The sequence below is a fragment of the Lynx canadensis genome, chromosome C1, assembly GCF_007474595.2.
Source record: "Lynx canadensis isolate LIC74 chromosome C1, mLynCan4.pri.v2, whole genome shotgun sequence".
In the NCBI taxonomy this organism is placed as follows: domain Eukaryota; kingdom Metazoa; phylum Chordata; class Mammalia; order Carnivora; family Felidae; genus Lynx; species Lynx canadensis.
This window is the reverse complement of record NC_044310.1, coordinates 33552655-33564839: the sequence shown is the minus strand read 5'-3', so window position 1 is coordinate 33564839 and position 12185 is coordinate 33552655. Positions and strand designations below refer to the sequence as shown.

Sequence of the window (12185 nt, the reverse complement as noted above, 5' to 3'; positions counted from 1 at the left end):
CCCACTCCAGGGGCTGCCTAGCACTTGAGGTGGGAGGAGCAGGTGCAGATGCCCCCAAGGGAGGTGGGGGAGGGGCCGTGGGAGGGGACCTGGAGTCAGTCCCGGCATTCCTCAGGGCTGTGACTTCACGGGGTCGAAAAGTGCTGGCACAGGTGTGCTGGGACAGCGGGGCCAGGCCGGGGGTGGGGTGGAGGTTGTCAGGAAGCGCCAGTGGGAGAGAGTGGGGGCGGTGGGGGTCAGGGGACCATGGGGCACTCACAAGAAACCTGGAAGTGCTGGATCCGACCAGAGCGGGCTGGGCCAGGCAGGTGGGGCGCTCCAGCTTCGTTTCCGGGGAGGCGCTTCACCTGCCTAACCTGCGTCCAGGTGAGCCTCTCGGGTGTGTGTGTGGGGGGGGAGGGGGATCAACAGGTGTTTCCAAGGCAGGGCTTGAGCCGATTGGCTGACGTGGCAAAGCTCCTTCGGCTGGGCCGAGGCATTCCTGGGAAGGGAGGGGCTTCTGTCAACTGCTGTTAGGGCTCGAACACAATTCCCAGATCTGGGTAGCTGGAGGAATGTTGTCTATCTGCCCCAGAGCCTGGACCCTAACCCATCCCCTGGCTCCAAGCCCAGCTTAACTTTCATTCCAGCCTAAACCTAACCCCGACCCCAGCTGCAGTTTCAAACCCTAACTAGAATTCCTAGCTCCGGCTGCAACCCCTACCCCACATCTCAGCCCCAACCCCCAGCCCCATTTCCAAATCCGATTCCAGTCCCGACTCCAGATCCCGACCCCAAATCTGGCTTGAAACCTCGTTCCAGTTCCTCACCCCAACCCCAGCTCCAAATTCTGCAATTAGGTCCTAGACCACAACCTTGACTCTTGTCCCTCAATTCAGCCCCCAAGTCCCAGCCCCTAACTAAAATCCTGCCTCGGCCCCAAATTCCAACACCAGCTGATCCCCAAACCCAGTCCCAGTACACTCATCCCTGGATTGGAGTCCCTACAAGCCCCTTGATCAGTCTCCTTAAAGCCCCAAGTAGGTGACTGCAGTAGGCTTGCCTCCTGGATGTGGTTCCTGCTGGGGGAGGTGGGATGGGAGCCCCCCCTGAGGAGGAGGAGGGAGAGGAAGAAGGGGGGGAGGAGGAAGAGGAGGAGGTAGGGAGGAGAAGGAGGAGGGGGAGGAGGAGGAGGAGGGGGAGAAGGAGGAGAAGGAGGAGGAGGAGGAAGAGGAGGGGTAAAGGCTTTTCAGGAGTACACCAGAGCTCCCCTGCTTACAACTCTTGCAGAATAACACTTCAGGATGTATGCCACACTCCTTTGCAGGGCTCACACAGCCCCTGCCATCTACAACTAGACCAGTCATTTGCCACTGGCCCCCTGCCATCCAGCCAGATTGCATGTCACGTCATTCAGTTCTGCATGCTCTGTCCACTGTTTTGCCCTTCTGGTTGGTTTTTGAACTCAGAGTTCCCCTGCATGGGGTACGTCCTGCCACCCAGGCTCCGTGTGGCCAACTCAAATTCTTTAACTGTGATGTCACCTCCTCCAGGAAGCCCTCTCGGACTTTGAGGTCGCTTTAGGTTTCTCTGGTGCACCCATGGCCCCTGTGCTTCCCCCACAGCTGCTCTTGGTGCATGTGCTGTAATTGCCCCTATTTACTTACTGGTCACCCCCCCACATCCCCCCCCCCCCCACGGTGGCCTTAGTGTCCGTTTTGCTAACCATCATGACCTTAGAAGCCAGCATTTTGCCTGGCACGTGGGAGGTAACCAATAAATATTTGCTGGAGAAATGAATGTGTGAGGTGATAGATGCAGGGAGTGTGTAAGACAATGCTGGAAGGGCAAGTTTGGCGGGTTGCACAGGGACGTAGACGCCATGGCAAGGCTCTGGACTCACTTGCGGTGCCCCTGGAGGATTCCGAAATATACCAGAGACGTGGCCAGGGCTCTGTTTCTAATAGGGAATCCAGCACCACCCACCGCACATGCTTTGGGTGGGGAAAGGGTGCCTGCTCGGAGGTGGTTGTAGACTGTCCCCCGTCTCCTGGGTGGAGCCCCTTGTAACACCCCTTATTCTCTCTCCTTCTGATATGGATGGAATAGACAAGAAAAACAAAATCAAAGTCTTCTTCCCATTCTCAGCTCGCAAAATAATTCTTAAAAAAATTTTTTTTAATGTTTACTTGTTTTGAGAGAGAGAGACAGATTGTAAGTAGGGGAGGGACAGAGAGAGAGGGAGACACAGAATCCGAAGCAGGCTCCAGGCTCTGAGCTGTCAGCACCAAGCCTGACGGCGGGGCTCAAACTCATGAACCGCGAGATCATAATCTGAGCTGAAGTCGGATGCTTAACCGGCTGAGCCACCCAAGTGCCCCAACAAAATAATTATTCTTGACCCGTCTTAGCTTCGTTCTGTGGGGATGATGGGGGAGCCAGTCACAACCTTAGAGCAGCACTGTCGAATAGAAATAGAACATGAGCTACATGTGTAATTTAAAATCTAGTAGTCTCCCTCTCTCTCTGCCCCTCCCCCGTTCATGCTCTGTCTCTCTCTGTCCCAAAAATAAATAAACTTTGAAAAAAAAATTAAAAAAAAAAAAGTTGGGGCGCCTGGGTGGCGCAGTCGGTTAAGCGTCCGACTTCAGCCAGGTCACGATCTTGCGGTCCGGGAGTTCGAGCCCCGTGTCGGGCTCTGGGCTGATGGCTCAGAGCCTGGAGCCTGTTTCCGATTCTGTGTCTCCCTCTCTCTCTGCCCCTCCCCTGTTCATGCTCTGTCTCTCTCTGTCCCAAAAATAAATAAACGTTGAAAAAAAAAATTAAAAAAAAAAAAAGATAACAAGAATGTTTCAGGGTGTTGCAAGGTTCAAATGAGATGAAAGTGCTTCATAAAACAAATTAGTTGCTGGTTATTATAGGGATAATATTTTACTCATCTGCATATCTGTGATTTCCCAGCAGTACCTCATATTAAAAGACACTATAGGGGCGCCTGGGTGGCGCAGTTGGTTAAGCGTCCGACTTCAGCCAGGTCACGATCTCGCGGTCCGTGAGTTCGAGCCCCGCGTCGGGCTCTGGGCTGATGGCTCAGAGCCTGGAGCCTGTTTCCGATTCTGTGTCTCCCTCTCTCTCTGCCCCTCCCCCGTTCATGCTCTGTCTCTCTCTGTCCCAAAAATAAATAAACTTTGAAAAAAAAATTTTTTTTTAAATCTTCTAGTAGCCACTTTAAAAAGGTAGGGAAAAAAGGGTGAAAATAATATCTTACAATTTTTGTTCAACCCCCAAATAGTTGCATTTTAATATACGAGTGATTAAGGAGCTATTTCAGTCCGTTATTTTGTGCATCTCAGTTCAGACTAGCTACGCTGCAAATGCTCAATCACCACGTGTGGCTCGCAGCTCCCTTCCTGGACAGTGCAGATCTAGATGGTTCTTCCCCTCAAGGAAAAGTTGGGGCAGGCTGGATCTCAGGGACAGCCATGTGACTGTGTCACTTTGTGAAGCATTGTAAAGGTGTCCTTTGCCCTGGGAGGAGCTGGGAAGTGGGGTGGGGGGAGGGGGGCCGGGTAGGGCTCACCTCTGTGTACTCCTCTTGCTCATGTCTAGCAATTATTTATCCTTCTGGTCCCAAGGAGGGGTTAGCCCAGCCAGCCAGCCATGGTCTAGCTGTCCTGGAAGGAGCTGGGGCAGGGGGGACTCATGACATTTTCCCTCCCTTTCCCCTGGGAAGTTTGAAAAAAACTTGTTGGGTAGGGGTAACAAAGCCTAAAACTTCCTCAGTTTAAACATGGATTGTGTGTCTTTGTTTTCATTCTGGGTCTTATCAAGTAACTTGGAGTTCAAGCGGACAGGCAGGCTCCTTGCAGGGCTTTTGAACCGTGTCCCCAAAGCAGAGGCTGTAGGGGCAGCTCAGATGGGCAACAGTGAAAGCCAAGAGTAGGAGGTGGCCATGGGCACAGAGTGCCAAATGTGGGTTCTAGCTGGTTCATTAGATGGTGGGAGTTCTGAGAGGCCTGCCTCTCAAAAGAGAGGCCCTGTGGCCCAGTCTCCCTGCCTCTGCCACATTCCCACCGAAGGCTACTGTCAATCTGGTCGCTGGAGTGACCCTGTTCTAAGGCAGAGCGGGTAATGTCATTACTGTGCTTGCAAGCCTCCAGTGGTCCTCTTCCGCAGAGAAACAGTCCTCCCCCATCCTAAGGCCCTCTCTGAGTTCCCTCCCTGGCTTGCTCATGCTCAGAGACTTTGCACAGGCTATTCCCTCTGCCTGGAATGCTTTTCTCCCCAAGACTCCTTCCTGCACCTTCCTTCAGGAATGTGCTCGAACAGCACCTTCTCAGGGAGAAGGCCTTCCAGGCAACTCTGTCTAAAATCACAGCCTTCCCCATACTTCCTATCCCTTTCCCTTATTTTATTTCCTTTGTTCTCTTATGTTTCTCTGTAGCACTTCTCACTGCCCCGTATGCTATATATTTTTCTTACCTGTCTGGAATGTTGGCTCTCTACTCCCCGAAAATGTAAGCTTCATGAGGGAAGGGATTTGAGTCTGACTCATGGTATCTTCCCTGCTCCTAGAATGGGCTTGGCATATAACAGGTGCTCAGGGAATGCATGTTGAATGAATGTTGGAACAGAACATTGGTTTTGGAGCTAGATTGACCTTGAAGTGTCAAGCCCCAGCTCCAGTTCCGTAACCTTAGAAAAATTCATTCTCTTTGGTTGTAAAACGGGGACAATAGTACTTAGTTGTGTGTGTGATTAAATAATATAATCAATTCTTCTTTTTTAATGTTTATTTATTTTTGAGAGAGAGAGTGCTAGCAGGGGAGGGGCAGAGAGAGGGAGACACAGAATCTGAAGCAGGCTCCAGGCTCTAAGCTGTCAGCACAGAGTCCGATGCAGGGCTCAAACCCATGAACTGTTGAGATCATGACCTGAGCCGAAGTCGGATGGTAACCGACTGAGCCACCCAGGCTCTCCCCCTGCTTTTGGCATTTAAAAAAAAAATTTTTTTTAACGTTTATTTATTTTTTTGAGACAGAGAGAGACAGAGCATGAACAGGGGAGGTCAGAGAGTGAGGGATTCACAGAATCCGAAACAGGCTCCAGGCTCTGAGCTGTTGGCACAGAGCCCGATGCAGGGCTTGAACTCACAGACTGTGAGATCACGACCTGAGCTGGAGTCGGACGGTCAGCCGACCGAGCCATCCAGGCGCCCCTGCTTTTGGCATTTTAAAATCAGACTAGAGATTCCATTTCAGCTTTGGGGCATGTACTAATGAGATGCTGAAGTACCTAGCCCCAGCTGAACTGGGGATGGAAAGTGGTCTGCAGAGAAGGGGGAAGGACAAGAGAAGGAGGGGTGGTCCAGCCAGGCCCTGGTGCAGGTTTCTTTTGAGGCCTGATTGTATCTCTGCCTTGAGATTCCCTAAGACCGTCCCCCCTTCTCGCCCCCAGCCCAGTGATTTCCCTAGTGGCTTAAACTGGCTGGAGTTGGGTTTTGCTACTTGTAACTAAAGAAGGGCATCCATAGTTCTTCTGTTCAGAACTGGACTCTCCCAGTCCCACTTTTAATACATTTATTACATCAGTACACACAGTAGGGGCTAGGTTAAGTCCTAGTGGACACCCAGCACCCCTGTCAAATCCCACATGAACAACAGGTACACATTCCTGTATCTGACTGGCCATCGTGGGGGATCGGGAATGTTAGTTCTTCCTGCTGCCTGGCACACAGCAGGGTCACCTCCTCGTACATCGGCTCCCATTCCAGTTCAGCTCAGGGGAGTCGGTATCTTAGGTGTGCTCAAGGCATAAGTGGATCTTGAACCTCCAATGGTCTAGAGGAGCTCGCCCCCACACAGCTCCGGGGGAAGGAACCCCACCCCTGGTCTGGACATCCTTCTCTCTGATCTTTCCAAATCCAGAGCAGTGATGGCAAGGGAGTCCTACCTGGACACACACATATTCCCAGGCCCACCGGGGCTCCTCAGGCACCTCCTGGGAGCAGCTGTCGGGTAAGGACTGGTCATGCCTTGTGTAAAAAGCAGTGGGGAAAGGTAGATGCTGATGCTAGGACCTCCTGTGAGGCAGGGTCCTCAGTGCCAGGAGAACAGGATGGCGAAGGGAGGCTTGCTTGGGAGCTCACCCTGTCTGGCCACAGCCGATGCAAATGGTCTAGAAGAAGGACAGGGGAGCCAATGGGTGTCTGGGGCTCAGAAAGAGGATAGTCATCCAAAAGCACCAGCTGTCCCACCATAAATGAATGACTCCCTAGGTTACCAATGGACCGCAAGCAGAAGAACAAGAGTGGAGTTCGTATGCCGATGCCTAGCCACCTGGGTGACAGTAGAGTCCTGTAGGAGGAGGTGACTGCCAGGCCCACTCTGTCAATGAGGGGGTCAACTGGCTCTAGGGACCCTAGAAGGGGGTGGTGAAAGGGGAGGTTCACCAGTGGGGTGAGAACCTCCCCTGGAGTCAGGATAGGCAAAGTGAAGGGAGGTCTCAGTGCAGCGGCCACCCCAGTCAGGGCCACCCAACAGCTTGAGGTGGGAACGCACAGGATAGACTATGGGAGGCAAACTGGTGTAGCTAAACCCTGACAGTGACTTTTCTCTTTGTAACAAGAGAGCCTGACTTCTCCTTTGATCTCCGAGGCATCCACTTCACAGAGGACTATCTCAAAAAAACACACTGGCAGCCACTGAGGTTTCTTTGTTTCTGAGATCTTGGTTGATTTTAATAACTGACCGTTTGAGCCACTTTCCCCGCCCCCCTCCCTACCCTTCAAATTCCCACTCTTATGTTTTAAATAGCCCACAAAACCCTAGGCCTCACACTTGACCCCAATAAAGCAGAATCCCAGGCCTGTGAGATGGCTCTCTCTCTCTTCCTCCCTCCCTCCTCTCCCTCCCTCCCTCCCCACGACCTTGCTGTGTGGCCCCAGGTGAGATGTATCATTTCCAGGCCCTGTAAGTAATAAAGCTTTATTTTTTTCAAAGTTTCCTGATGGTGGTTGCTGAAGGGTGTCTTGGGATCATAGTAAGAACCACAAGGGTGAGTCTAGCCACAACGTTGGTTATTGATAGGCTGAGACCGGCATAAAACAGCAAGATTGTACCTCTGGCTGCAAGTTTGCCAACAAGAGGCCATCTGCCTGCCCCCCGGGCAAGTGAGGAAACACCCTGTTGACCTGCTGGCCCAAGTGCCAGGCTTTGCTGGGATGGGGCTCTCCGTTTCCTTCTGCCTTCACCTCCTTCTCGGCCACTGGACTCAGGGGAGCCTAGTTTGGGAGGCATCAGCTCCCTCTACTTCTGGGTTAGACTTGTGGAGCGTCACACTCCTATGACCTCCACACCTGGTCCAGGTTCTGTCTGGTGCTTCTCCAGAGCAGGCTTAACGTGGTTGGGATGTGGAGGCCATGGACAGCCTGGGCTGTGAGTCCGGCCCTGCTGGGATGACGCTGTATCAACTATTTCACTCTTCCTGGCTTTGATTTCCTCATCTGTAACCTAACACATCTTTTTTTTTTTTTTTTTAATGTTTATTTATTTTTGAGAGAGAGACAGAGACAGAGACAGAGACAGAGACAGAGAGAGAGCGCGCGCAAGTAGGGGCAGGGCAGAGAGAGAGGGAGACACAGAATCAAAAGCAGGCTCCAGGCTCTGAGCTGTCAGCACAGAGCCTGACGCAGGGCTGAAACTCACAAACTGCGAGATCGTGACCTGAGCCAAAGTCGGAGGCTTAACCGACTGAGCCACCCAGGCGCCTCCCCTAAGGCCCATCTTGTAGGTGAAATGTGATGGCTTGATTCTAAGGCATTTTTAGGTTGAAAACTCTGTCATTTGAATGTTGCTGCATCCAGCCACAGTGAATTTCCTTCTGGCTGAAGAGCAACCAGTTTTCTCTGCAGGTGCCTTCTTCCCGAGTCTTCCTCCCTCTCCCTGTGCTGGGTGAACTCCCTCAGTCCTGAAGTCAGAAGAATTCACTTCTCAAGGGCACCTCGGTGGCTCAGTCAATCGAGTATCCGACTTCGGTTCAGGTCATGATCTCATGGTTTGTGAGTTCGAGCCCCGCGTCGGGCTCTCTGCTATCAGCACAGAGCCCTCTTCAGATCCTGTCTCCCTCTCTCTCTGCCCCTCCCTGACTAGCTCTCTCTCTCTCAAAATAAATAAACTTAAAAAAAAAAAAAAAGAAAAATTCACATCTCTGCATCTCTGCTGCCACCATCTGGGTCCCAGAAGCTGTCCTCTTACTTGTAGTTAGCCATGGTGTCTTCCCGACAGCCCCCTGCCTCCACTGTCGGGTCCCTTCATCAATGCTCCACCCAATCACCCAAGACAGCTTTAAACACAGACACAGCCATGGAACCGAGAGCCTAGGAAGAGAGGCAGCATCACACCATCAAATGGGTATGTTAGAGTGAGGGTTCTGAAGGAAAACAATACGGTACGTGTAATCTACATGGGGAAGGAGGGATCAGGGACTACCTTTGTGAGCAAGTGACATTTCAGCTACCATCTGAAGGATGAAGTTCACTGAGTGAGGTGTGGGTACAAGAACACTTCAGGCAGAGAAAACAGTATGTGGAATGACCCAGAGGCAAGGAAGAACTTGAACTTTTATAAGAACTGGAAGGAGGCCAGTGTGGCAAGAGCCTGGAAGTGGAGGGCAGTGGCTCTTGGTGGCTTTGTGCTGGCCTCTGGACAGAGTCATATCTGTAATGCACCTTTAAACCCTGCAGCACCTAGCCCCGCTGACCTCCCTGATCTCATTTCAAGTCAGTTTCTTCTGCAAAGGTAAAGCCAATATGCTAGTTCGGAATGAAATCTGTGTCCCAGAGGGGCCCACCTGCCGGGCATGATAATGTAATGGGCTGTCGTCTCTGTGGTTGAATCAATTAGAGGGTGCCTGAATCTTTCCCTACTCCCTGAGCCTGGTCTCCTAGAGCAGAGGACATGCTGCGTACACAGTGGTCTGGAGGGGAGGAGCTGGCCACTCTGACAGGGTGTGGGCTAGGGGTGGAGGTCAGGGAGTTGCTAAGGAGCGAGTCCCACGTCGACTGCTTGGTAGCCTCTGCTGTGAGCCTTCCTTCTGATCTCCCCAGGCTTCAGGAGAGCTTTGCCAGGCGTGACAGCTACGTCTCAGCTCTCGCTGTGAAAACTAACCCAAGAGCAGTGCCCAGAGCTGGGGTAAAGCAGATTGGGGAAGATGGGGAAATGTCTTGGAGATGCCAGGTGTAAGACAGCCAGCAGGGACCAGCAGAGACCAGGGGCTTAAATGTTTGCCATTTGGATATTAGAAGGGTGTCTGGCTTCTGAAGGTGGGAGAAGACAAGGACATCTGGGTTATGTTCTTTTGCTTGAGTGCATAAAATGTCACTTTTCCTGGTATGTGTGACTGGGGCGCCCAGTACCCCAGTACGGTGGCCTAGGGGAAGAGGTACCCTCCCCCCACCTCCATTCAAATGGAGGAGCAGGGCAGGGCCCTGCAGAACAAGAATGACCAGTGTAGAGTGCACAGAGTGCATGGGTGTAAGAGAACCCTCTGTAAATAGAGCTCTGCTTACAGTCCTCACCACAGGGTCAGCAGGGGATGGAAGGCCTGGGGGAACTCTAGTCACTTTGCCATGTTCATTACTTTACTGTCATCTTTGCACACATGTACAAATCCCCAGAAAATCTCACTATGCTTCATAAAGGAGAAGAAAACGTCGGTGGCTTTGTCTGGTCCTGACTGGGCTGCCAGGAGAGGAAGCCAGGTCAGAAGCGGCAGGCAGTGATACTTAGGGTAGGAGCAGGCAGCCCCATCCCGGGGGTCCAGAGAGGACAGAGGGGCAGCAGGAGGCCGGGCCCAAGTCCAGTGTGATCTCCGCAGTGACAGGCAGCCCTGTGCCTGGACGGGGACAAGCAGCGATGGCTTGGGATGAGTTGAGCCCCCCGCCCCCTCACTTCCTCAGGGTCCTCTCTCTCTCTACTCGCTCCCTGGCTCCTTGACTAAGCAGAGAGTTGGACCTGGTTGTGGGCAAACATCTTTATTCTGACCACGTCCCAAGTTCCCCAGGGCAGGAGAAAGAGGCTGGTGTGGCCAGTGCTGCAGGGACTGCAGGGCCAGCCCAGAGCCGGCCGGGGGACAGAGGCACAGGGCTACCTCTGATGCAACTGCAGATGGCTTACCAGAGGGGGTCACTTGGTCTGCACCTCAAAGTCCACTTCTGACTCAAGGAGGGAAGGAAGCCGGACGACAGAGAGCGGGTGGAAGCCCGGGATCTGCTCTTGCTCTTGGATCTGCTCTCGGAGGCGCTGGATTTCTAGGCGTTGCATTTCGATGATTCTCCCAGTTTCTTCTTGCTCATTCAGTCTCATGGTGGGAGCGATGCTGGGCATGGCCTCGCTGGGCACTGGAAGGGATAGAGCAGGACTAATGTGGGCCTGGGCTGCCACAAAGCTCTTTTGAAACCAGCGTATCCCTCTTTCTTCTCCTGTCTCCTTAAATAGTTATGAGCACTTATTAAGGGACAGACACTCAGTCCCAGATGCCAGGGGTAGAGATGGGCCATTTCACCGTGTAGCAGACACGGAGGAGTGAAGAGACACATTTCAGAGTGAGACACAAATGCTGGGCAACACCTCAGCCCAGTCTGGCTCCTGAGCCCCTCCAGTGGCCCCCGCTCATTCCCCTGTTCCCCACTCCCCAAGCAGGGTGGTGCTCTCTTGCTGACCTAGGTTGGCTTCCAAGCCCCCAGTCCTCCTCCTCACATAAAACTCCTGTGCCAGGAGCCAGACTCTTGGCACCTCTTGGGCTGGCCACCCACTCCTGCTCCTTGAGGACTCCCCACCCCCATCCTCCTGTCTCAGGTGCTGCCATCATCTTATGTGATGCTGACGTCCGCAAGGGTCCGTGGCTCGTCCCGTTCCCTGGCCCCCACAGGCTGAATCTCAGCATTTGTGTCCTCTGGCCTCCACACCACGTCAACACCCATTCTGTGCTTCCCCTCCCTCATCACGCCCAGGACCCCGCACTTTGACGTCTCTACTCTAGTAGCCCATCAACCATTACCACCCCTCTGACAGCCTTCTCCTTAAGATACCTGCTCTCTGACTGAATGTCGATGTCTTCTTCCTGGACAGCTCCATTTTTGACCTACCAAATGGGTTCCTTTTAGATCCACTCCCTTTTCTATCCAGTTAGACCCACTGTGGGTTTCTTCTGCCATTTTCTTGACAGCAGCCTCGATATTCGAGATGCCTTGTCCTTCTGCCCCATACGCCCTGCACAGCCCAAACCCGAGATGGCTCAACCATCCATTGTCTCCATTAACACCTGGCCTGTTGCGTGCTACTGAAAAAAGTAACATATGAGATTCAAATTCTCGGTTTCCAACCCCAGATGGACTTCCTGTCCATAGTCAGCAAACTCTCAGTGACCCCTCCCTCCCACCGCCCCAACCCACCTGCCACCCTGGGCTTTTGAACTTTGGCCTCTTAATTCCTTGTCTTCACTCTTTAAAGAAAATTATGGTCAAATGTAACTTAAAATTTATCATCTTACCATTCTAATTAATTAATTAATTAAAATTTTAGTTAACATAGAGTGCAATGCTAGTTTCAGGAGAATTCAGCGATTCATCACTTACATACGACATGCAGTGCTCATCACAAGTGCCCTTTTCAATACCCAACACCCACCTAGCCCATCCCCCATCCGCCTCCCTCCATCAACACTCACTTAGTTCTCTATCGTTAAGAGTACCATCTTACCATTCTCAAGTATAGAGTTTAGCCGTGTTAAGTACAATTTACATTGTTGTACAATCAATCTGCAGAACTCTTGCAAGAACACTTATGCCAGCATTCTGCTTTCCGTCTCTAAGACTTCGAATGCCCTGGGAACCTCAGATAAGCAGAATCACACGGTATTTGTCTTTTTTGGGTCTGGCTTATTTCACTTAGCATGATGTCCTCCAGGTCCAACTACGTTGCAGCATGTGTCCGATCCTTCCACTTTAAGGCTGAGTAATATTTGTTTGCATGTATACATCATATTTTGTTTATCCATTCATCCGGTGATGGGTGTTGGGTTGCTCCCGCCTTTTGGCTACTGTGAATAATGTTGCTATGGACATGGGTGTACAAGTATCTCTTTGAGACCCTACCCTCAGTTATTTTGGGTACATGCCTAGAAGTGGAATTTCTGGATCCTGTGAT

At 52.0% G+C, this 12185-nt stretch overlaps 1 protein-coding gene across 1 annotated transcript in view; it reads right to left on the bottom strand.

The window, feature by feature from the left end:
* Positions 1 to 420: 420 nt before the first annotated feature.
* The window catches only part of CFAP57 (cilia and flagella associated protein 57), a 79813-nt gene continuing 68048 nt past the window's right edge, over positions 421 to 12185 (bottom strand). The window contains exons 23-24 of the mRNA XM_030325101.1: positions 10155 to 10378; positions 421 to 481 (exon numbers count right to left, since the gene is read on the bottom strand). Of these exons, the coding sequence (XP_030180961.1) occupies positions 10164 to 10378 (215 nt within the window). The 3' untranslated portion in view covers positions 421 to 481; positions 10155 to 10163. The remainder of the gene's footprint in view (positions 482 to 10154; positions 10379 to 12185) is intronic.